The sequence below is a fragment of the Coccinella septempunctata genome, chromosome 6, assembly GCF_907165205.1.
Source record: "Coccinella septempunctata chromosome 6, icCocSept1.1, whole genome shotgun sequence".
NCBI classification, from domain to species: domain Eukaryota; kingdom Metazoa; phylum Arthropoda; class Insecta; order Coleoptera; family Coccinellidae; genus Coccinella; species Coccinella septempunctata.
This window is the reverse complement of record NC_058194.1, coordinates 974,826-998,085: the sequence shown is the minus strand read 5'-3', so window position 1 is coordinate 998,085 and position 23,260 is coordinate 974,826. Positions and strand designations below refer to the sequence as shown.

The window sequence follows — 23,260 nt, the reverse complement described above, 5'->3', positions numbered from 1 at the left end:
GAGAAATGTTTCCTCTCCGAGATATTGGGTGTTAAAATTATAGAAAAAAAAATGTTTTTTATTAATAACTTTCACACCTCTTGAAATATTTTTATGAAATTTGAGACATAGGTTTTGCGCGTCAAGGAGCACTTTTTGCATAATATCATTTCTTTTTTATTCTAACAGTGGCGTCCGTATTGCAGCGAGACTGAATATTTTCAGATAAAAAAATGATACGCCACTGGTTTTTCCGACAATAAAAATTACTTCTTGAATCCTTATTTAATTTGGAGCAAATTCGGTCTCTTGACTTTTTGCTGTAGGAGGCACCGTTTCCGGTTAAAAAAATAAAACATGCATGAAGAAGTCGCCAAAATTTGATATTGTAGGTATATAATAATAATGAGAATATTTTTGAAGGGTTTCTATGTTAATTTGTGTCCTTCCTACGGCCTAACACTCGAATTTCAGACATTATTGTACATTATTCATTATATAGTCACCGAATTTACGAAATCACAGAACGCACTGTAGTATTTTCATACTCGGGATCATGAGTTACGGTGCACCCGTAAGAAACCGTTGCTGGCAGAAAGCGTTGCTGTTATCACACTCATAAATGCTAGCCCAATCTTTTTGAAGCCCAGAACGGTGCCTCTGGCCTATAAGCAGATGATGGATGATCAGCTGAGCTTGCTGGAGGAGTAAGGCATCATAACAAAGGTGGACTCTGCTGACTGGGCGACGCCATTAGTGCCTGTTATTAAGCCTGATGGATCCATGAGAGTGGTGGGAGACTATAAGAGTACTGTGAACAAGTTCTTGAAGGAAGAACACTACCCGGTCCCCAGGATAGAAGAAATTTTTTCAAAATTACATGGAGGTGAGTACTTCACCAAGTTGGACTTGTTGCAGGCATATCACCAGTTTGAGCTCGATGATGAAGCCAACTTTTAACTTGGAGTACACAAAGAGGGCTGTACAGGGTGAATCGCATGCCCTTTGGAATTGCTCCGGCGACAAGTAAGTTTCAAAAGTACATTGAATCACTCTTTTACGGCATGGACAATGTAATTGTATATCTGGATGATATCCTCATCACAGGAAAAGATACGAAAGAGCACCTGGAAACATTAGAAAGAGTCCTGCTCATATTGGAGAAGGCTGGACTAACTAACGGTGAAGAAGTCTAAATGTGAGTTTTTCCAGGACAGAGAAAAAGGTCAAGAGTATTTCCGAAGCACCCAGGCCTCAAAACGTGTCAGAGGTTAGAACGCTCATAGGTATGGTTGCATATTATTCTAAATTCATTCCTAACTTAGCAGATGTCCTAAAGCCCTTATATGAACTTCTTAAAAAGGGTTTTGTTTTCAAATGGTCAGAAATGTGTGAACAGTCGTTTCGGACCATGAAGCAAATGATAGCATCTGACATTACATTGGCACATTTTAATCCTGATCTCCCTCTATATTTAGCTGCAGACGCTGCAGAAGGAGGCGTTGGCGCTGTGATGTACCATAAGGACACAAAAGGAAGGGAACGATCTGTAGGTTTCGTTTCGAGAACATTGGCTCCAGCAGAAAAGAAATATTCTACAATACACCGAGAGGCATTGGCCATATACTTCTGTCTCAAACGTTTTGAACAGTATCTGCTGGGAAGGAAATTTACTCTCAGAACAGACCACAAACCATTGTTAGCCATATTAGGAGAAGAGAGGGGCATATAAGTTGTACGAGAGTCGACTCCAAAGATGGGCTGCTTATCTGGGAGGCTTCGATTATAGAATTGAGTACATAAAAGGAAAGGAAAATGTAATGGCTGCCTTCTTATCAAGATTTCCTGTGTTGGATGAGGAAGGTGAGAATGCTGTGAGTTTTGTAAATTTCATTGATAATTCCAAGTCATGGCCTATAAACAATAAAATCTTGAGAAATCATATTAGAGAAGATTCCGAATTTCAAGACATTATAAAATATGTGGAAACTAACAACTGGCCGGAAAATCTAGGAAAGGAACTAAAACCCTTTTTGTTTAGGAAAGATGAACTCACACATGAGGACGGAATACTTTTGTGGGGTTTGAGAGTCGTAATCCCTAGAAGTCTCAGGAAACAGGTTTTGGATGAACTCCATGAGGGACACTTTGGAATGGTAAAAATGAAGGCTTTGGCTCGCTCGGCAGTGTATTGGCCTAACATTGACTCTGACATAGAGGAAAAATGTAAGAAATGTGTTCATGCCTCATTAACAAAGCCAATCCACCACATACGGAGCTGACACCATGGCCATTGGCTACGAAACCATGGGAAATAATCCATGTTGATTACATGGGACCGATTAAGGGTTTGCATTTTCTGATTATTACAGATGCATATACCAAGTGGATGGAGGTTTTTCCTGTAAGCAAGATAACATCATCAAATACTGTGAGACATTTAAGGGAGAGTTTTGCCAGATATGGAATCCCAGAGTTGGTGGTGTCTGATAACGGAACTCAGCTGGTGTCCAGAGAAATGGAAGAATTCCTTAAGAGAAATGGAATTAAACATATGACGTCCCCCCCTGGTCATCAAAGATCAAATGGTCAGGCAGAAAGTGCGGTAAAGATTTTCAAAAATAAGTTGAATACCTACTTGGCTGACCGTGAAAATGTCAGAGAAGACATGTTCACTCTGACTTCTAGATTTTTGTATCATTACAGGAATTCCGTACATTCGTCAACATCAGAAACACCTGCCAAGCTAATGTTCAACAGAGAGATAAGAACTAGATGGTCCCTGTTGAAAGACAAAGCCCATTGTGCAAGAGACACTGCAGACAGCGAAGCTCTTGAGAGTTTGGAAAGGAGCAGAGAAAGACAAATCCGAAATTTTAAAGGTGTTAAAAGACATTTCAGATTAAACCAAAAAGTGATGGTGGCAGACTACAATAAACCTAACAATAAGAGTTGGACACCAGCCATCATCGAGAAACAAGTAGGGCATTCGGTATTCTTGTGCAGAACAGAGTCGGGAAAACTTTGGAAGCGCCACAAAGACCAGATCCATGGCAGAGCGGAACTTGATGGAAAAAAAAGAAAATGTTGCAGAAACTGAATACAAGGGTTTCATACCTTATGCTCCTGTTCATGATGGAGTGGATGAGCTCAAAGAGCATTCCAGTATCACTGACGAAAACCAGTATGCATTGGACACTCCAGGAAGAAACAAGGATGAATCATATATCAGGGCAAAAACGTCCGGTGTTGCTAGAGGGAATGGTAGGGGAGAGTTCCTTTGAATTGGACAGCCCATGAATCGGACGCTACAGTTTTCTACTACACCCGTTAGTAATTTAGCATCTTTTACGTAAATCCCATTTTCTCAACATCGATCGACATCTCTTGGAAAATGGTTAAATCTGTGGCTCGAGCCTTGTTGCGGAGACATGCATTGTAAAATCCGTTGCCGTTAGAGTAAATATTTACGTGAATTTGCGAAGTGAATAGCTACGTTTCTAGTGACGATTAGTTGCCGATTTATTTATAAAAACATCAAGTGATTATCCCCCATCAGACAGGTATGTTAAATCCTTGATATTACGATTGGTAGAAATTATATTTTGAATTTATTTCGAAAACCACGTATTCCATGAATCGGACATTCCGACGCCCAGGAAACGGACGTCCAGTTCATAAGCTGCAATGTGTCCGATTCAAAGGAGATGTGAAATGTCAAATTTTTTCTTTTTGAAAGTTGCTGTCCATGATGACTAAGCTAGTTAGAATGTCTGATGAAGAGATTCAAGATGCAATAAATCAAAATCTTTCCATAAGAAGTGTTGCCAAGAACACAGGCATATCGAAATCTTTATTGGCCGATTTGGTAAAAAAAACATAAGAATTCTCCAGATGGCAATTTCAGATACATAAGGAATATTGGAAATATGAAAACATTCACGGAGGATCATGAAAAGTTACTAGTTTCTTACCTTCGCACAACCTCCAAAATGTGCCATGGTTTGACAACAACGCAGACCAGAAATTTGGCTTACCAATTCGCTGTTGCCAATAAAATAGACATACCAGAAGAATGGAATAAAAATAATAAAGCAGGCATTCATTGGCTTCATGGATTCATGAGTCGCCACAAAGAACTCTCACTGCGTCAACCCGAAAGTACATCATTGAGCAGAACTTCCAGTTTCAATGAAACAAATACCACAACTTTCTTTTCAAATTTAGAAAAATTGTACCAGAAACACAATTTTGCACCAAACATGATATGGAATCTTGATGAAACAGGGTGCATGACAGTCACGAAACCGCCCAAGGTAATAGCTGTACGAGGGACGAAACAAGTAGGGCAAATCGCTTCGGCAGAAAGAGGAACTCTGACAACAGTTCTTTTTTTTATTAGCGCTTCAGGAGGGACGATTCCGCCTGTATTCATTTTCCCACGAGTTTACTTCAAAGATAACATGCTCAAGGGAGCTCCGGTTGGTGCCAAAGGTATGCCAAATCCATCTGGTTGGATGACTGAGGAAATTTTTGTTGAATCTTTGAAACATTTCTCGAACCGCGTTCAACCAACCGCTGATAAGAAAGCATTAATTATTATGGACAATCATGCAACTCATGTGAATCTGCAAGTTGTGGTGTTTGCAAGAAAAATCCACATAATAATTTTAACGTTGCCTCCGCATTGCAGCCACCGAATGCAACCTCTTGATGTAGCCGTTTATGGTCCGTTCAAGTCAAGGTAATACCATTATAAATTAATTTCATCATTATTATATATTAATAATGTTTATTTTTTCATTTTTAGATATAAACAAGCTATGAATAATTGGTTAACAAGTAAACCAGGGAAAACCGTAACAATATACGAAGTTGCTGAGTTCGTGAATCCAGCTTTTAGTGAGTCATTTACAATCAGCAATATCTGCAAGAGTTTTAAAAAAACTGGAATATACCCATTTAATACGAACATCTTCACTGACGAAGATTATCTACCTTCAAGTATAACTGAGAGACCTGATCCCACATCTATAATAAATCGGGAAATCCCAGCCATTTCACAATCGAAAGGCAACCTACCAGAGAACGACAATATTTTAGATCAGCCATCTACTTCTGCTGATCCAAATCGTCCTTCTACAAGCGGCATCGGCACTGTGAAGAGAACGAAGGAAGGAAGAGAAGAGTTAGGAATAGTTTCTCCAGAAATGTTAAGACCATATCCTTCAGCACCTTTGAGAAAACAATGTAGAACTCGTGGCCGAAAAAAAGGAAAATGTTCAATCATTACAGAGACACCTCCACGGGATCTTAAAGAAAATTTTAATCAAATAGAACAAGAACTTGATCCTTCCAATGTCGAAGAGAAGAAAGATTCCGAAGAAGATAATTCTAGATGCGTAGCTTGTGGTGGTGAATATCGACTTAGTAGAGAAGAATTTATTCAGTGCCGTTTGTGTAACCAGTGGTCCCACAAATCTTGTGGTATTATTGGAAATTTAAATTTTTTCTGCAAAAAGTGTTTTCGAATTTTATTCTCTTTTATTTTACCTGTTTTCATGTTTTTGTACCATTGTCCACTTCATGGGAATAACTGTCCATAACAAGGGAAACATCCCATGAAATGGACATTTTCTATAATAAACTAAGACTTATTTTTTCGAGTGACTAGCTTTTTTTTTCTAGCTTCTCCTGAGATAGTGAATCCACAGATCTTACGCTCATATTATGACGGTAAAATTTGAACTTTTTTCCTTTGAAATAATATTTTACACCAAAAATAATTAAATTGTCCGTTTCAAGGGAACTCTCCCCTATGCCCGATAGTAACGGTTTGGAATACAACAGACCAGAAGAGAACACAATGGCGGAAACGCCAGGTATTACTGGAGGGAATGGCATGCCCGAAAGTAAAGTTAAAGGAGTGGAAAGACAAGAAAATAAAAAGGCAACAACGCCAGGGTTTACCGAAGGGAATGGCATGCCCGGAAGTAACTTTGATATAGGAGATACACCAGATAAGACCGAAAAGGAACATCACAAAGCCTGCTAGGTTTAGACAGTAGGGAGTTCTTCGGTACAGTGACCTTGAAAAAGAAAAGTCCTTTTGGGTGAGATACAATTATCTCACTGTGTTTTGTTTACAGCTCACACAAAGCATGCTCTTTTACATATAATTAATATGTTTTTCTGTAGGGTTACTGGAACCATCTAACTTTCCCTTACATAGAAGCCTCTAGTCAAAAGGGGGAGGTGTTGGGTCCATTCAAATGACCCGCCTAAATCGACCGGAAGCTACCACAGCGACCGCCAACCGAGTATCCGGGAAATTGTTCCTACAAGAGGAAACAAGGCAATCGAGAACGTACCTCCCTAGGCGAAGCACACGCGTGGTTACTACGGCTGTTCACATTATGTTACCTCGGGCTACATCTTACTAAATGTGTACAAACAATAGAATAAACGTGTAGATTCCACCGCAGTTTCTATTTCTCACCTGTTCAATTCATCAAGAACTCACAAACATAACAATATTGTTGCCCTAAACCATCAAATATTCAAATCATCCAAAGACTCCAATCTAAAATACTACGTTCAGTGGTTAGTGCCCCTTGGTATGTCCCCAACAACACCATCCATGAGGATTTAAGAGTCCCATATGTCATCAGAAGCTAGAAGGACATGCCAACCAACTGATCGACCAACTGACAGAAGATCCGTTCAACTCACGAAGGTTGAAAAGAACCTGGCCAAACGACCTAACTGGATAATCTTAACTATGAATTGATGTTCAATACTTTCTCTTAGTCTCTACATACAACACATTTACTTAATACATTCTCTCCGCATGTGTCATTGCGATTAGACGTCAGTTTACCGCTCCGATAAGTTAAGTTACTATTAATATATATAGTTATTGACAATCCTGGAAAATGGTATTAACCCGTGAAAATAAGGAGGAAATAAAGGAAATCATAAAGGATACGGTCATTTCAGTACTTGATCGTTACCTAGATAAATTAGCTGATCAGGTCATGGTGAAGATTAAGGACAGAATGGAAGAAGAGTATCAACAATTACAGTCACGAATCAAAGAGGATGAAATCATTCCTGTTCAAGAAGCCTTCAAGGAAATACAGTTGAAACTTCAGAAAACGGAATCAAACCTGGAACAATTACAGCAAGAAAATAAAAGAACTAATTTGGTAATATTTGGGATTCCGGAAACCGAAGATGAGAAAGTGAAAGAGAACCTTGTCACCATGTGTCAAGATAACAAAGTAAACATCAATGCACAATCAATAAAATATTGTTTTCGTTTGGGAAGAAAAGGCCGAAAGGAACCACGTCCCGTCATAGCAAAATTTATGAATGAATTACACCGAGATGTATTTTATTCAGCAAGAAAACTTTTTCTCAAGAACAAGATTTTTGTTAGTGAAGACCTTACAAGGAAACGCATTGAACTGTTTAAGTATGCTAAAGGAATATATCATAAAAATGTGTGGACAGTTAATGGTGATATTAAGGTTAAAACTGACAAGGGAATAATTACAATTAGGAATAAACACGATATAGATTCCATGATTTGTTCATTGGGTGAAAATTAATATATTCTATGTGTCTATATTTGATAAGGGATTTGTTTTTTTGTTTGAAAGTGTACAACTTATTGGCGGTATTTGTCGTAAATTATAGTTGCCTTGTTTATAAATTTCTAATTAATAGAGTTACCTTATTTATAATTTTCTATCACATATTTGATAATTGATTTTTATTATTTCAATTTGGACTATTGTTTTAATGTTTGGTTCTGTTCATTTTTCACAATCGTAGAATGGAATACCTCGAGTCGGAATTTGATGAGAAAGCGGATAGATATTATGATATTGATGGTGCTAAAGAAGAAATTGCACATGACAAACTCCTTAATATTGTTCATTTCAACATACGTAGTATACGTAAAAATTATGATGATTTATTGTTATATCTGAATGCCTTGAATTTGGATAATCTTGATGTGATTGTTCTGTCTGAATGTTGGGAATTGTACGATGAATCAAATTATAATATTTCTGGTTTTGATGTGTTTTATAATGAATCAAGATATAATCAAAATGATGGTTTGTTAATCTATGTCAAGTCGACCATGAATGTGAATGTTCAAGTGGTGCATCTCTCTCAGTCTAACTTTTTGCATTTGTCTTTCATGATGAACCATATGAAATATGGATTAACTGCATCATATAGGCCCCCTTCTACTGACGTAAGACTTTATATTGAGGAATTGAATGAATATTTGATAAACTTGAGTTCTGGGGATGTAGAAATTTTTTTGGGTGATATTAATATTAATATTGGGGATACAAATAACTTGGATGTATTAACATATGAAACTTGTATGGGACAAAATGGTTACATTTCTGAGATAAATTCTCCCACTCGGGTAACTGATAGTTCCGCCACTATAATAGACCATATATATTATTACGTGAAACATAAAAATAGTTTTCGAAAGAATTTTTTAGTTAGTTCTGGTATTATTAGAACTTCGATTACGGATCACTGGGCGGTTTTTTTGTCCATTAAATCTAGGATTGTTGATAGTCATAATTCACAAGCTTTTAAAGCGGTGCAAACATTCCTAGACAAGGATAAATTAGTGTTCTGTCTGAAAAGGGAAAGCTGGCGGACGGTGTTGGATGATTCTGACCCCCAGACGGCTTGTTCTAACTTTGTGTGTTCTTTAAAAAAATATATAAAGGAATCATCTTATACAAAAAGTGAGACAGTAAAAAACAGTAGACGAAAGCAGCCTTGGATCACGTCTGGGCTAATAACATCTATAAAGCGACGAGATAAAATGAAATTATGGCTGAAAAAGAATTATACTGTTGAAAATAAGCGCAGTTTTGCGAATTATAGGAATTCACTGAATAATTTGTTGAGGAAAGCTAAAGAATCTTTTTATGCAGAACAGTTCAGATTGGCAGGTAAAGATGTTAAGAAATTTTGGAAAACTCTGAATCATTTAAATAACACAAATACTGTTAAATCCGGTATCCCTAATGAAATATGTGATGAGGAAGGTCATATTATTACAGGATTGAAGGAGAAGGCTGAGAAATTTAATGATTTTTTCGTCAACATAGGTAAACGCTTGACACAAGATACAATTAGGTCCTCCAGTGCTGTTACTGCGCATGTTCCTCCAAGTCGGTCCTCCATGTTCATCAAACCTGTTGATGAAAATGAAATTGTGTGCATTATTGCTTCACTTAAAAACGGTTCTTGCCCTGGACCCGATGGTATTTCATCATCCCTTATTAAACATATACATTCATTTATTTTGAGACCTCTAGTTCATATTATAAATCTGTGTTTTTTTAATGGTATAGTACCGACAGAGTGGAAGGAGTCTCATGTTACTTGCGTTTACAAGTCGGGGGATAAAACTGAAATGACGAATTACCGTCCAATCTCAGTAATAAATAATTTTGCTAAGATCTTTGAAAAATGTCTAAAAAGAAGATTAATATCCTACTTTGAAGAGAATAAATTGCTGAGTGACAGACAATTTGGGTTCAGGGAAAATATGTCGACAACTGATGCGATTCAGGAATTTATTGAAGGTGTCATTCAACCTATGGATAGGGGTGATAAGGTACTGGCGGTGTTTTTAGATCTAGCCAAGGCCTTTGACACGGTGAATCATGGGAAGCTTCTTGATCGACTGGAAAATCTTGGTGTCAGGGGTGTTGGCTTGAATTTGTTTCGTAGCTACTTGGAAAATCGAACTCAGCGTGTCAAGATGGGGAGTGCATTGAGTTCTCCACTGGGTGTTGATGTTGGCGTCCCACAGGGAACCGTACTTGGCCCGATCCTCTTTCTGGTTTTCATTGACTGGGTCCTTCGTGCTGCCGGTCTTGACATGATTGCTTATGCTGACGATACTGTTGTAACTTTTAAAGGGAGCACATGGGAGGAAGTTTATAACGGTGCTGTGATGGGCTTGGAAAGGATCTTTGCGTTGCTGTCAGTGTCTTCGTTAAGTTTGAACACCCATAAAACAAAATTTATCACTTTTTCCCTTAAAATAACTGAACAACCAGAATTTGAAACGATATTTCTGCATGAGGATAATTGTGACCAGGTGTGCTGTCAGTGCACTGGCATCAACAAAACCGAGTCAATAAAGTATTTGGGGATCTTAATAGACCAACATCTTAGATGGAGTGAACATATAGCTCACCTGGTGAAAAGGATAAAAAAACTATATTATGTTTTTTATAATGTTCGTAATGTCTTGTCACGTAAAGTGTGTTTACAGGTGTATGAAGCTTTGGTATTATCATTGTTGAGGTATGGTATTGTGGTGTGGGGTGGTGCTGGTGAAACTAACATGAGAGGTCTGGACATAGTACATAAGGCCATAATAAAAATAATATTGAAAGTTGGGAGAAGATTTGGAACTGACAGACTGTACGTAGAATCTCAGCAATTAAGTATTAAACAACTATATATATATGAAGTCATTCTGAATCAGATGAAAAAGAGAAAAAATCTTGTTCTGCATGCAGTCCAAACGAGACAGGTTGAGCAAGGGAATCTTGTTATACCATTATTCCATAGAAAACATTTACAGAGTAGCCTTTTGTACTATGGTCCCAAATTTTATAATCTTCTCCCTCATGAATTGAAGGCATCATCTAGACAAAGGAGTAGAGTATATAAGAACCAACTCCGTACATATATAAGATTAAACTCAAATAGATTCGAGGATGTCATTTCTGCATAGTAGGTATTCTGTATTCAATGAAATGAACTCATTGGTGTTTTTTTGTATTTTGGCAGTTCTCATTTTCTGTTTGTTTTCGATGGAGAGAGTTCATCATCGGTTCTTGCAGAGCTTGACAGTATACAAGCTTGCTTAGACTGCAGGTTCTGCAACTCAATTTTGTGAATTCTTATTTCAAATGTACATTTTCTTTGTGATGAATAAAATTGAATTGAATTGAATTGAATTGAAAGTAGATTGTAAATCTCTATAAATTCAATAAAAAAAAACATTCATATTGTGATTACTGAAATTCTCTTATTTTCATCTTGAAATTGATTCGATTATTATATTTTAATTTAAATATTACATTCATATTGAGATTTATCAAGTTGTCTTATTTTTAGCTCGAAACTGATTTCAATAGGGATAACCCAGGAAGAGTGGATATCATTTATTCTCAGTGGCCTAAGGTTTTTCCAGCTATTTTGAGGGAGTTATAAATTAGAAGAATAGCGGTAGCTAAAGAATTCAACTCCCATGAACTAGGTTTGTTCAACTTTTTTCTATACAGATATTGATTTTTTTTACCTGAAATTGACTTGTATTTGTTTTCCCAGTCTAATATTAAGGGAAAAAACTTCCACTAGAGGCCATCAAGAACTGAGGTGCAGGATAGCATTTTTTGTGTTGTCAAGGTACCTATATAAACTTCTTCATACTTGTATATCATTATGCTTAAATATTAGACATGACTGCTATAGTTTTCTTTGCTTTTTTGTTTTTCAGGATGATGAAGAATTAGAGGAGAGGATTGAAAAAAGGAAATTGTTTTTAGATAAGGGTAACCTTCCCTTACAGCCCTTAGCTTATGCTGTTTTTGTGTTGGGGGAGATTACATTCTTCATGCATTGTTATGGGAAAACAAACAAAATTGAAACAAAATTGATGTTCAGAATTGTACTCGTTGCATAGAGCTTCTTTATAAACTATACCAGACATTAAATCTTGAATATCCTCCAGAAGGAAAGAGCGTTTGGAACTTGGTGCAGGAGTTGGTGTTTTATACTCCTTGTAAGGAGAAAAACTCAAGCACATCTAGTGTATGGCTGTCATACGTCCCGGTACACCGGGACATGTCCCGGTTTGAGGCATTGAGTCCCCGTGTCCCGGTTAGTTGTTCGGTTGTCCCGGTCATTAATTTGGTCGTTATCGTGATTCATATTTCCTAACATATGGTAGTTAAGAGGTGAGCACGTAATCAGCCGACGTCTCCCTGGCAGTCCAACAAAGGAGGGTCTACGCTACGTCTACACTCTACGCAATCGCACACCAATGGCATGTCACCCACACCCCACGTACGGCGTCGGCGCGGCGGATAATAAGTACATATTCACCATTCAGTCGAAAACGTACAGCGCTGCCCAGTTTTACGTAGGATTTGTAATAATCGTAATACTCAATATTCAAAAAAAGTTATGCCGAAGAGAAAGTGTAGTTTTTCCGCCGAATACACTAAAAAGTGGTCATTCATTAAAAAAGGAAGAAATGACCAGGAAGCTTTATGTTCAATTTTTGAATTTTATATATCCGTAAGTCATGGCGGTAAATCGAGTGTGAAAGATCATATTCAAAGCAAAAATCACAACTCCAGATTGTCAGTTGCATCAACGTCGAAAGATATATTGTCTTTTATGATCAAACAAAATTCGACAGAAGATACTCTGATATGCGCTGCTGAACTTACCACTGCTTATAAAGTTGTGAAGCACCACCAATCGTTTAGTTCGATAGATTGTTCGTGTTAAAAAATCGAGGGTGTTATGATTTTTAATTAAAGAGTAGTGGACTGTATTAAAAGATAATTGAGTTGGAGATGGTATAAAAACATTTATTAAGTATCATTCACAACCATAAAATGAATATGTCACCTGCATGAAGCTAATACAGTAAAAAGCAACTAATATTAACCACATCTATAAACTCAGAGAGACAATATCCAATTAAAAACAAGAGATGGTCCAGAGCAGTTCAAATGAGAAGTCACTTGATGTCAGACTTAAACGTTGAGGAGTTCAATAAATTCAATATCAACACAACGGTTACACAGTGATAGGGCAATCAATTGAAAATTGATTGCGAGAGCCTCCTTTTTCTATCAGAAAACGCGAAGGTTAGAATACTGAATTTTAAAGAGAAGACGCGAGAGTACAGAGAAACAGGCCCGAGGTGAAACTGCAATGTCTAAGTCTGATCATCAACGAGAAATCGATACACTAAATTTGAGTTGATCAATAATGTTAATGTAAGTATGAGCAGAACAAGAGTAGCACAAGTTAAATGAGAAGCACAGAATTAATGAATTTGAGAAGCACTAGAATATCAAAAAAAAATAATATGAAAAGGGCAATAAATTCCAATTAAATGAGAAGTTCAATGATAATTAATTAAATGAAAAGGACAATCACAATCAATATGAGAAGAACATAGTACAATTCATATACATTGAGATGATCTTGAAGAGTGCAAAAATTTATCAATGAATTCAGCATTTACAGAGACGAACTGCTTACAAGCAAGCACGATTAGAACGTTCATCACAAAAATAGAAGAAACGATTGATAAATTAAGAGAAGTCATGAGAGTACTGAGTTGAATAAATCTCTAATCGTAGATTTTGAGATGTGCTGAAGGCTGAGAAAACTAACATGCATGTTGAGTCCGATGAATGAATATAGAAGAGAAACAATGAGAGTACATATTATAAAGAGTAGACCATACCAAATGAGTAGACATGAGTGTTCGAGCAGACTTTCCAGGGTGGAGCCTAGGTCGAGGTGTATCGAGCAATGTCATTGATCGTTTGACCAACGTTGAGGTGTTCACATCCTTTTCTGAGGAAAACAGCTACGTCCAGGGTCCACCCTGGAGAATATGAGGATTCATTCATCTGAAACACAACACCATGAATTAGTCATATGTATAAGAGGTGATCATACGAGGTGTTATAAAAATGATAAAACTGATTCTAATAATAAAGAATATTAAGAGAAGACAATGAATCAGATATCAATTTTATGGAGATGAACTTGAGAAGTTTCAATCCTGGTGCTACATACCCATTTTCATGTGAGATGATCTAGAGAAGTCTGAAAATCTATATAAATTATGAAATATAATAAAATATATAGTTCTGAGAAGACAATAGTTCGATTTGAGTTGAGTAGACATTTCAATTGAGTAGTGCTCGCAAGGATTCGGAATCTATTTCTAGATTCTGAATCTCTTGCACGTGGACTAATTTCAGTACAATGAAATTATCATGAAAATGGTGTAATGTATGATGTTGAGCAGTCTGAGAGTACTTTACCTTATGAGATGAACAATTTAGCACCAGGATTGATGCGAGATGATTTGAAAATTGAGAACAACTAAAAGAGGTGAACTTAAATGAGGTGTTACAAAATCACATTGATAGCAGCGCGAAGTCAATTCAACGGAGCTAACAAAGAGAATCTTTAGAAAAATGTGTAAAAGTGTGGTTTTTCACTCCTGAAAAACACTGAAAGTGGGGCCGCTGCGTCGTTCAACCAGCGCACCGCCGAATCGGAGTACCATACGCGGCCACCGGAGCTGGTCAGGAGCGTAGACTAGAGAGAGGTCGGAGGAGGGCTTCGCTCAATTTTTAACAGTTCGACAAAACTGAATGCTATCATGTATCCGGATTCGAGCATCGCAGTAAAACAATCAACTGCCAGAACCAAGGGTACGACAATAGTTAAAAATATTTTATTCCATTTTGACGTTTATACACGACATAACTCAACCCATAGAAACAAGGGTAAGTTGACATTTATCCATTCAGTGAAATAATTTTTTTTAACTCACAAGTTGAATCAAATAACATGAACTAAACTAGATAACCGTCATCTTGATCTTGTCGCTATGGATTGAATAATGCCCTAGCAACATTCATCCGAAGAAATAAACCTACTCGCCCTTCGGGCTCGTGGGTTAAACTTTCTTCTCATGAATAAACATTCATTCAACTCACTTGTTGTATAAATAACTATTAGCTCCACACTCCATTGAGCAAATCAAAACAGAAATGGAAAATATTGTAGTAAATAGGAATTTTGACGAGATATATATGCTGTAGAATATTGGGCTAGGAAATTCTTTCTCGGGCTCTCAACGAATTGAAAATAAAGGTTTTGATGACAAGCGTATGAATGATAATTTTCCACTCGGAAGATAAGTGTCGAAGAAGTAGAGTTTCATGTCGGACATGAGGCCGATTTTAAGTTAAAAGGAAAACCATTTAGTTTAGATAATAACTCGCCCATAAGAGCTTATATATCAATTCAATATTCGAAGATAATTGATTCGGCGTTGTAAGAATTAGCAGGCTCTTGAGTTTTAACCGGCTAATTCAATTAGTTCAGAAAAATGCAAGGTTAGCGCGTCGTGGAATAATTGGGGAAACACCCACGAGAGGTGGAGAAGGAATTTGGATTTTTGATCTAAGAAGGGGAATGATAAAAGGAACCAAAAAAGGGAAGGGAGTTAGTAAAGGAAAATAGACGTCGGGAAGACGGGAAGTAGAATATCGGATTTGAATAGAGTAGATTTGGAAATCCGAGAGTAGATTCGGAAGTTCGAGAAATTTAGAAGTATTTTTCGGAGTTAGGTCTCAAAAAGGGAGACGGGTACAAGCTATTCGGGGAATAGTGTAAGAGAATTTGTACCGTGGTTAAAGTCAGTTTAGGGCGTAATAATTGTTTTTATTTGTGGTATAGATCGGATATAGAATTTTAGGGATTTTCGATAGAGTCGAAACGCAGAGCGTTAATCGTTGACGACGAAAAGTGCGGTAGAGTGTAAAGAATTCACCGTTCTGTGCGAGGAAAGTTTGGTGATCGAAAAGTTCACCAGCAGCCCCAGGCGAACGACGGTCGCTGGTCGCAGAAAAAGGTAGAAGGTTCCAATTTTTGTTTGTCCAGAGTCCTGAAAGCTCCTCTAGAATTCATCTGATTTTTGATCATATTCTGATTGTTGTTGTGCAATTGAGAAAAGAGAATTTTAATCCAAGATTTTATTGACGGAATTTTAATGTTTATTGCTTTGCGTACTTTGCATGTGTGAAAGTAGTTGAGATACATGCTTGTGAAAAAGTATTCAAATTTCTGCAATAGATTTATTCGTTAAATTTCACCTGAGTTTCATTAAAATTTTCTCCCCAGAAAATATAGAAAAATATCAAAGACCTGTCCTTCGCGCGACGGGCCGAATCCACCATTTTTGTCTTTAAAGGGGCCTTCAATTTTGTGTAGTTAACATCTTGAAAATAATCACCCCTGTTCAGTGGAAAGCCGCTCTTCCATTGATTCCAGATAAGGGGTGTTTTATTTCAATATTCCGTTTAATGGAATTTCAACTGATTCCAGTAATCATAAAGCCGAAAAGATGTTTGCGGTTTGGGATCAAAATTATTAAAATTAGATGCATTGCCAAATAAATCGTCTGATTCATTCTTCATCAAATCTTCAGAGAATCTAAATATTCCAATACAAAATATTGCTGCTTTCAGCGCGGATAATACGAATGCTTATTTCGGAGGAAAAGATAGGCGTGGAGTGAATAGGTAATGTTTTTTTTTAAATTAAAAGAGATTTTGTCTAAAGACATCAAAGGCATCGGTTGTCCTGCGCACATACTTCACAATACTGCTTCCAGTGCCGCCGATATGATGTCCATTGATGTGGAGTCTATTGTTCTCAAAATTTTCAAATTTACCTACTGTAGGGGTAGAACGACTGAATAGCTTTAGTGAGTATGGTGAAATAACTTATAGCAATAAACTCTCTCATTCTAGAAGTCGATGGCTTTCACTACTTCCAGCTGTCGAACGATTGCTAAAGTTATATGTGCCATTGAAAGAGTTTTTCCCAGATGATCATACAGTGCATAATAAACAAATGATAAATTAATGACATGTAGACAAACAAGACATCAAACATAAAAATAATAATAATAAAAAAAATCATAAACCTATCAGATGAGTTTTTAACGTTTAGGATTTTGAACCTTCTTTTGTCTTTGTCCCGGTCGATATTCCGACATTTATGGCAGCCCTAATCTAGTGTCTTATCTGATATTAAACATCATTTAATGTGAGTGCTAGTTGTGAACATAGATATTGCTTTTTTTTGAAAAAAACTGTTTTAATTGATCTCAAAAATCAGGTTATATAATTGAAAGATGAAAGATTGACTCAATTTGCTAAATGTTGACTTGTGGTTTTTGCAGAATATCTCCTTGTAGTTTGAAGGTTTTGATGCTCCACTTGAAATTAGAGCATCGATGTCATGATTGTAGCCAGATAAGGTGTGGTGAAATTGATTGTTCATCATTCAGACAACATGTCAATAGTAAACATATATTACACCTTGCAGATTCGAAACTGGTTAAAAATGAAACTGTGCATTAATGAAAATATCAATTCCAACAGATTGAACAGAACGAAACTATTCCACCAAACGGATGAAAATATCTCTAACAATTCACATAATGAATATAATTGATTTGTTCAAGGATTCCATTGATCGTAATGTGCTAATCTTTATGCAGACAAATCATTAAACAGAAAACATGTTCAAACTATCATCAGACTTATGAAAGAAATGAGTTCGGAACCTTTATCAATTTTCAAGAATTATTTGGCAAAATTTGATCTGAAACAAGAAATTTCAAGCATCAGGATACTTCGTTATTCCAGAGGAAATCATTGTTGGAGAACGTTTAGAAACATTTCATGATCAAATTACGACATGGCGGAGCACGAGGGCGTCCTTTCCATTGAAGACATCGTTGAAGACACAGTGAGAACACTGAGTGTAGGTGATAGAAACAGGGCAAAAATAGGGACTGAAGTATCCACATTAATCCCCAAGTTTAGTGGTGAAAACGACACATCGATAGTGCAATGGTGGAAAAGGATCGAAGCAATCCAATCAGTCTACCATATAGAAGAACAGGTACTCATTTACAAATTATTGCTAAATTAGAAGGCAAAGCGAGACAATGGTTCGATTCAAAGGCCGAACATGTCACCTACAATTTAAAACAAATGAAAGAAGCATTATATCAATTATTCGAAATTAAGGACGACACCGTCGTATAAATGAAAAAATTCCAAGCAAGGAAATGGAAAAGAGGTGAGAAATTCAGCGACTATTATACTGAAAAGGTCGTTCTAGCAAATAAGTTGGGCTTAGATGAGAAAACAATTATTGCCCATATTATTGATGGAATCGACCACACATTTTTGAAGACACAAGCCGTGTTGAAGGAGTTCAGATCTTCAAACCATATGCTTACTCTGTTCAACGAGATGACTAACGATAGTAAACCAACATCAAATGGAAGTGAGAAGGGAGCAAAACCTTTCAACTCTGAAAGTAAACAGCACCGTTGTTTTAACTGTTTGGGAGAAGGTCACATTGCAAAAAATTGCCCGAAACCGACCAGAGAAAAGGGAAGTTGTTTCGGATGCGGTAAATTGGGACATGTGAAGAGAGACTATCCGAACGAGCAAGCTAAAAGGAATTCGACACAGGCAAAAAATTCTACAGCCGCTTTTGTAACTGTTACTCCAATGTATACAGTGCCTTTGTTCATAGACCATCCTAGTATTGGAAAGTGTATGAACGCAATATTAGACTCAGGCAGTCCTATTTCTTCAGTCAATTATTCATTGATAAATAATGTAACTTCAGAGTTAGAGCCAGTAGGTAATAAACTTCAATTTCAAGGTTTGAACGGCTCAAAGTTAGATATATTAGGCATCATTAGCAAATGTAAAGTACTTACCAATAATATAGAAGTAGAATTAGACTTAATTGTAGTGGCAGAAAACACCATGCCATATGAAGTTCTGCTAGGTAGAGACTTTTTTACTAAACCAAACTTGAAAATTTCATTTGAGGGTGGTAATGTAAAAATTAGTTCTGCAAACATTTTAGTTGAGAAAGAGTTAGAAATTTTAGCAATTGGTTATGTGAGTCCAAAGGAAAGTAATCCTTTAAATATTGAAGAAACTTTATAATGTAAAGAGTAACAGTTAGTTGAGGAAATCTTTGAGAAAGAATATAAAAACGCAACCAGACCTGAAAATCCTTTGACGAAATTTGAGATGAGAATAGTTGTAGAAAAAAATCATGCACCTTTTTTTTCAAACCTAGAGGTATGGCATATTCACAAAAATTGATATTATTGATGATCTGCTTGAAAGAAAAATAATAAGACAAAGCGAGTCTGAATTGTTTTGGTTAAGAAAAAGTCAGGTAAATATCGATTATGTTGTGATTTCAGGTATCTAAATAAAATAACGATGAGAGACAATTATCCAATGCCATTAGTCGAGGATCATATCAGTCAATTAAGAGATCAAAAATATTTTAGTAGTCTATATTAAAAAAGCGCCTTCCATCATGTTGACATGAATGAAAAGAGTATCAAATTTACTTCTTTTGTAACGCCTGATTCGCAGTATGAATTCCTCAAAATGCCATTTGGCTTAAGAAATCTTCCTGCAGTATTTATGAGGTATATAAATAAGATATTTGAAAATTTAATTAGGAGGAAGAAAATTTTAGTCTTTGTTGATGACATTTTAATTTTTTCGGAGACATTCGAAGAACATGTAATTATTTTATGCGAGGTTTCGAGAATTCTAGTAGAAAATGTGTTGGAACTGCAGTTAGATAAGTGCTCATTTTTTAAAAGGAGTATTACATATTTAGGTTATGTCAATTTTGAAAAAGGAATTACTCCGAGTAAAGAGTATATAAGTGCTATTGAAAACTTCGAAATTCCTACCAATGTTAAATCTGTCCACAGTTTTCTAGGTCTAGTTTCATAGTTCGTAAATTTGTGCAAAACTTTTCGGTCATTGCCAAGCCACTTTATGAGCTTGTAAGAAAAAATGCAATATTTCATTTCGGCCCAGAACAATACAGAGCATTCGTTGAACTGAAAGATAGGTTAATGGCACAGCCAATTTTAGCTGAAACACAATTGCATACAGATGCGAGCGCATTAGGTTTTGGAGCTATAGTTCTGCAAAAGCAACTAGATGGTAAATTGCACCCTGTATTTTATTTAAGTCAAAGAACGACTGAGTCAGAGAGTAAATTACATAGTTTTGAATTGGAAATGATGAGTATTATTAAGGCACTAAAAAGATTCAGAGTTTATCTTATTGGTATAAATTTTAAGATAGTAACAGATTGTAATTCATTAAAATGCGCGCTAGAGAAAAAAGATATAAATCCTAGAATATACAGGTGGTCACAAGAGTTGCAACATTTTGATTATACTCTGGAACACAGGCGCGGCGAGAGAATGAAGTATGTAGATGCTTTAAGCAGAAATACTATTTGGTTGGTTCAGTACGAAAACTCAAGTAAAACGTTAGCAATAAAACAGGGACAGGATAGTGAAATTTCTAAAATTAGAGATCAGCTAGAAAGATCAGAACACAAGTTATTTGAATTGAAAAACGGTTTGGTGTTTCGAAAAGAAAAAGGCAAATTAAATGATTCCGTTCTGTTTTATGTTCCAAAATGCATAGAAGATAATGTGATACGCACTTGTCATGATGATTTAGGTCATTTAGATATCGACAAATGCCGTGACGCGATATTGAAAACTTATTGGTTTCCAAACATGAAAGAAAAATTAAGGAATTATATATCCAATTGTTTGAAGTGCATTGTATATTCATCACATCATGGTAAAGGGGAAGGATTTCTTCATAGTACCGAAAAGGGTAAAGTTCCATTCAATACCCTTCATATTGATCATTTGGGACCACTTGAAAAAACCTTCCAGAAAAACAAGCATATCTTAGTAACAGTTCACACGCGTTCACAAAATTTTTGAAATTGTACCCTTGTCGTTCCACGGACACACGAGAAGTAATAAAACACTTGAAAACGTATTTTGAACACTATTCAAGACCGGACCGTATAATTTCGGATAGAGGTTTTACTTCGAAAGACTTTAAAGTTTCTAGAAAACCAAGACATAAAACACGTTTTGATAGCTACGGGAACACCTAGGGCAAATGGCCAGGTGGAGCGTATTAATAGAGATATTATTCCTATCTTAAGTAAAATATCAAGTTCGCCAGGATCATGGGATCAGTATTTGAGTGAAGTCGAATTCGCCATTAACAATTCTCTTTGTATAAGTATAGGGACTTCTCCTTCAGTATTATTGTTCGGTATCGAACAGAAAGGTAAAACGAATGATCTAATAAAAAATTGTCTGTCAAACGACATTGATAGAAATTTCGAAGAAATAAGAGAAACTGCATCAGAGAAAATAAAGAAAGTTCAATGTGAAAATAAAAAAGGGTATGATAGAAAGCACAAAGCTGCAATAAAATATAAGGAAGGAGATTACGTAATGATACAAAATATTGTAGTTACACCTGATATCAATAAAAAATTATTACCTAAATATAAAGGGCCTTATGTAGTTGAAAGAGTTCTTCCGAATGACAGATATATTATTGTAAATATTCCGGGATTTCAACAAATCGCCCTTACGAAGGAACTTTAGAAGCAGGAAAAATGAAACCATGGATTAAACAAAATTATGATATGTATTAAGTTATTATTATGTATTATTATGTATGTATTAAGTTATTAGTTGATTGAGGTCAATCAAGTGTCAGGATGGCCGAGTTGTAGTAGATATTAGGCCAGATAGCAGTAGGTCACATAGTAGTAGTTCCGTCATACTTACGCGGAGATGCCCGCCTTAATGAACGGGGGAATCACTCAGGCTTGGGAGAGCGTCAGGCTAGGTGTATAAGCTGATTGTAATACGATTGTGTGAGTCTCAATAAATGTGTGAAGAACAAAGGCATTTTATTTAAGTGACTTATCTACATACATTTAAGTGAGTTATCTACACATCTAAAAAAATCAGAATGTCACATTCGGAAATGAAAACATTATTTTGTATTTTGGAATAATGTTCGGCGATCTAATTCTTCCTGGTAATGCTTGTTGGGAATTATATTTCCTTTTGAGACAAATATTTGTTGAAGTGTCAATCTTTCCTCTATGGTTAGAATGTTTTTTAGGTTAGTAATTTTTCTATGATTAGTGAGTAAGGAAAATGGTTGTACCTAAGATGGTGGTATTTGAGACAGAATAAAGCTATTGTTAGAAGAAGAGTATTATTCATAAAAATCACATCAGCACACTGCTGCGAAGTAAATTCAAGAGGGTTATGGGCCCAGAGCGTTTGCTGATTATTGAAGGTAACCAGGATTAAAAAGGATGAACGCACGTGAGAAATTCAACTTGAAACCCTTCTCTGGGGACAATTTTCTGGCCTGGGAGTTCAGAATAAGAAGCATCTTAAGGGAAAATGGAGTAATAAAAGCTATCGAAGAAAAAGAATTTTACGATATATTCGCGGAACATTAGATTTGAAATTGCATTATAGTGTTCATGAAGAAAGTTCACCTTTGGTAGGTTATGCCGATTCTGACTGGGCTAGAGGAAATGACCGAAAATCTACTTCGGGATATATATTTCAAGTTTTTGAAAATACTGTTGTTTGGAGATCTAGAAAACAATCAACCATAGCTCTCAGTACTGCTGAAGCAGAACTTATATCTTTATATGAAGCGAGTATGGAAGCATGTTGGATCGCTAAGTTAATGAATGATTTAAACATTAAAATAGATGTTGTGAAAATTTTTGAAGATAATCAGAGCACCATAAGTGCTGTCAAAAATCCGGATCCAAAAAGGTTGAAGCATATTGATGTTAAGTATAATTTTATAAAAGAGAAAGTAGAGGAAAAACTTATATATGTAGAATATATTAATACTAATGAACAATTGGCAGATATATTTACAAAACCTTTAAATAAAGTTACATTCAATTATTTAGTTGGGAAATTAGGATTAAGTAGATAAGAGGGAACGATTGAGGGAGAATGTTGAAGTGTCAATCTTTCCTCTATGGTTAGAATGTTTTTTAGGTTAGTAATTTTTCTATGATTAGTGAGTAAGGAAAATGGTTGTACCTAAGATGGTGGTATTTGAGACAGAATAAAGCTATTGTTAGAAGAAGAGTATTATTCATAAAAATCACATCAGCACACTGCTGCGAAGTAAATTCAAGAATATTGGATATTGTTCTTTCTGATTGTACCAAACAAACAGATCCAGTTTTTTTTAGCTCAGCTCATAAAAAAAATCATGAACTTTACATGCAACTTTTCAATTTGAAATTAAAGCCAAAACATCACATTGTTACACATTATCAAACCATCCTTCGAACTGTGGGACCTCTAATACATTTATCAACTTATAGATATGAATCAAAACATAGAGAGTTTAAAGCTAATGCTAATATTGTTTCGTCACGTGTAAATATTACACATACTTTAGCGGTAAAGCAACAGCTTCGA

At 36.0% G+C, this 23,260-nt stretch overlaps 3 protein-coding genes across 4 annotated transcripts; all 3 read left to right on the top strand.

Moving 5' to 3' along the window:
• Positions 1–588: 588 nt before the first annotated feature.
• On the top strand, positions 589–6,500 carry LOC123315815 (MFS-type transporter clz9-like). 2 transcript variants are annotated; one of them, XM_044901678.1, is made up of 3 exons: positions 589–1,842; positions 2,021–4,723; positions 4,790–6,500. In XM_044901678.1, exons 2-3 carry the CDS (start codon positions 3,909–3,911, stop codon positions 5,583–5,585), a joined length of 1,611 nt encoding a protein of 536 aa, XP_044757613.1. In that variant the 5' UTR covers positions 589–1,842; positions 2,021–3,908; the 3' UTR covers positions 5,586–6,500. The 2 variants fall into 2 exon arrangements, with proteins under 2 accessions (XP_044757613.1, XP_044757612.1); XM_044901677.1 differs by having other exon boundaries at positions 589–4,723.
• Positions 2,213–3,263, top strand: LOC123315306 (uncharacterized protein K02A2.6-like). Its single transcript, XM_044900955.1, has 2 exons — positions 2,213–2,930; positions 2,986–3,263. The coding sequence occupies exons 1-2, from the start codon at positions 2,213–2,215 to the stop codon at positions 3,261–3,263; spliced, it is 996 nt and encodes a 331-aa protein (XP_044756890.1).
• A 5,620-nt stretch (positions 6,501–12,120) lies between the features above and the next one.
• On the top strand, positions 12,121–16,805 carry LOC123315687. The gene is made up of 3 exons (XM_044901511.1): positions 12,121–12,557; positions 14,452–14,525; positions 16,635–16,805. Exons 1-3 carry the CDS (start codon positions 12,238–12,240, stop codon positions 16,676–16,678), a joined length of 438 nt encoding a protein of 145 aa, XP_044757446.1. The 5' UTR covers positions 12,121–12,237; the 3' UTR covers positions 16,679–16,805.
• The last annotated feature ends 6,455 nt before the right edge of the window (positions 16,806–23,260 follow it).

Coding starts and splice junctions, on each gene's coding strand:
- LOC123315687 (XM_044901511.1), top strand. CDS start 12,238: ATGCCGAAGAGAAAGTGTAGTTTTTCCGCCGAATACACTAAAAAGTGG. Junction 12,558..14,451: donor TCGTTTAGTTCGATAGATTG/TTCGTGTTAAAA, acceptor AATTTTTAACAG/TTCGACAAAACTGAATGCTA. Junction 14,526..16,634: donor ATCAACTGCCAGAACCAAGG/GTACGACAATAG, acceptor CTCTCATTCTAG/AAGTCGATGGCTTTCACTAC.
- LOC123315815 (XM_044901678.1), top strand. CDS start 3,909: ATGAAAACATTCACGGAGGATCATGAAAAGTTACTAGTTTCTTACCTT. Junction 4,724..4,789: donor TATGGTCCGTTCAAGTCAAG/GTAATACCATTA, acceptor TTTCATTTTTAG/ATATAAACAAGCTATGAATA.
- LOC123315306 (XM_044900955.1), top strand. CDS start 2,213: ATGTGTTCATGCCTCATTAACAAAGCCAATCCACCACATACGGAGCTG. Junction 2,931..2,985: donor CAATAAACCTAACAATAAGA/GTTGGACACCAG, acceptor ATTCTTGTGCAG/AACAGAGTCGGGAAAACTTT.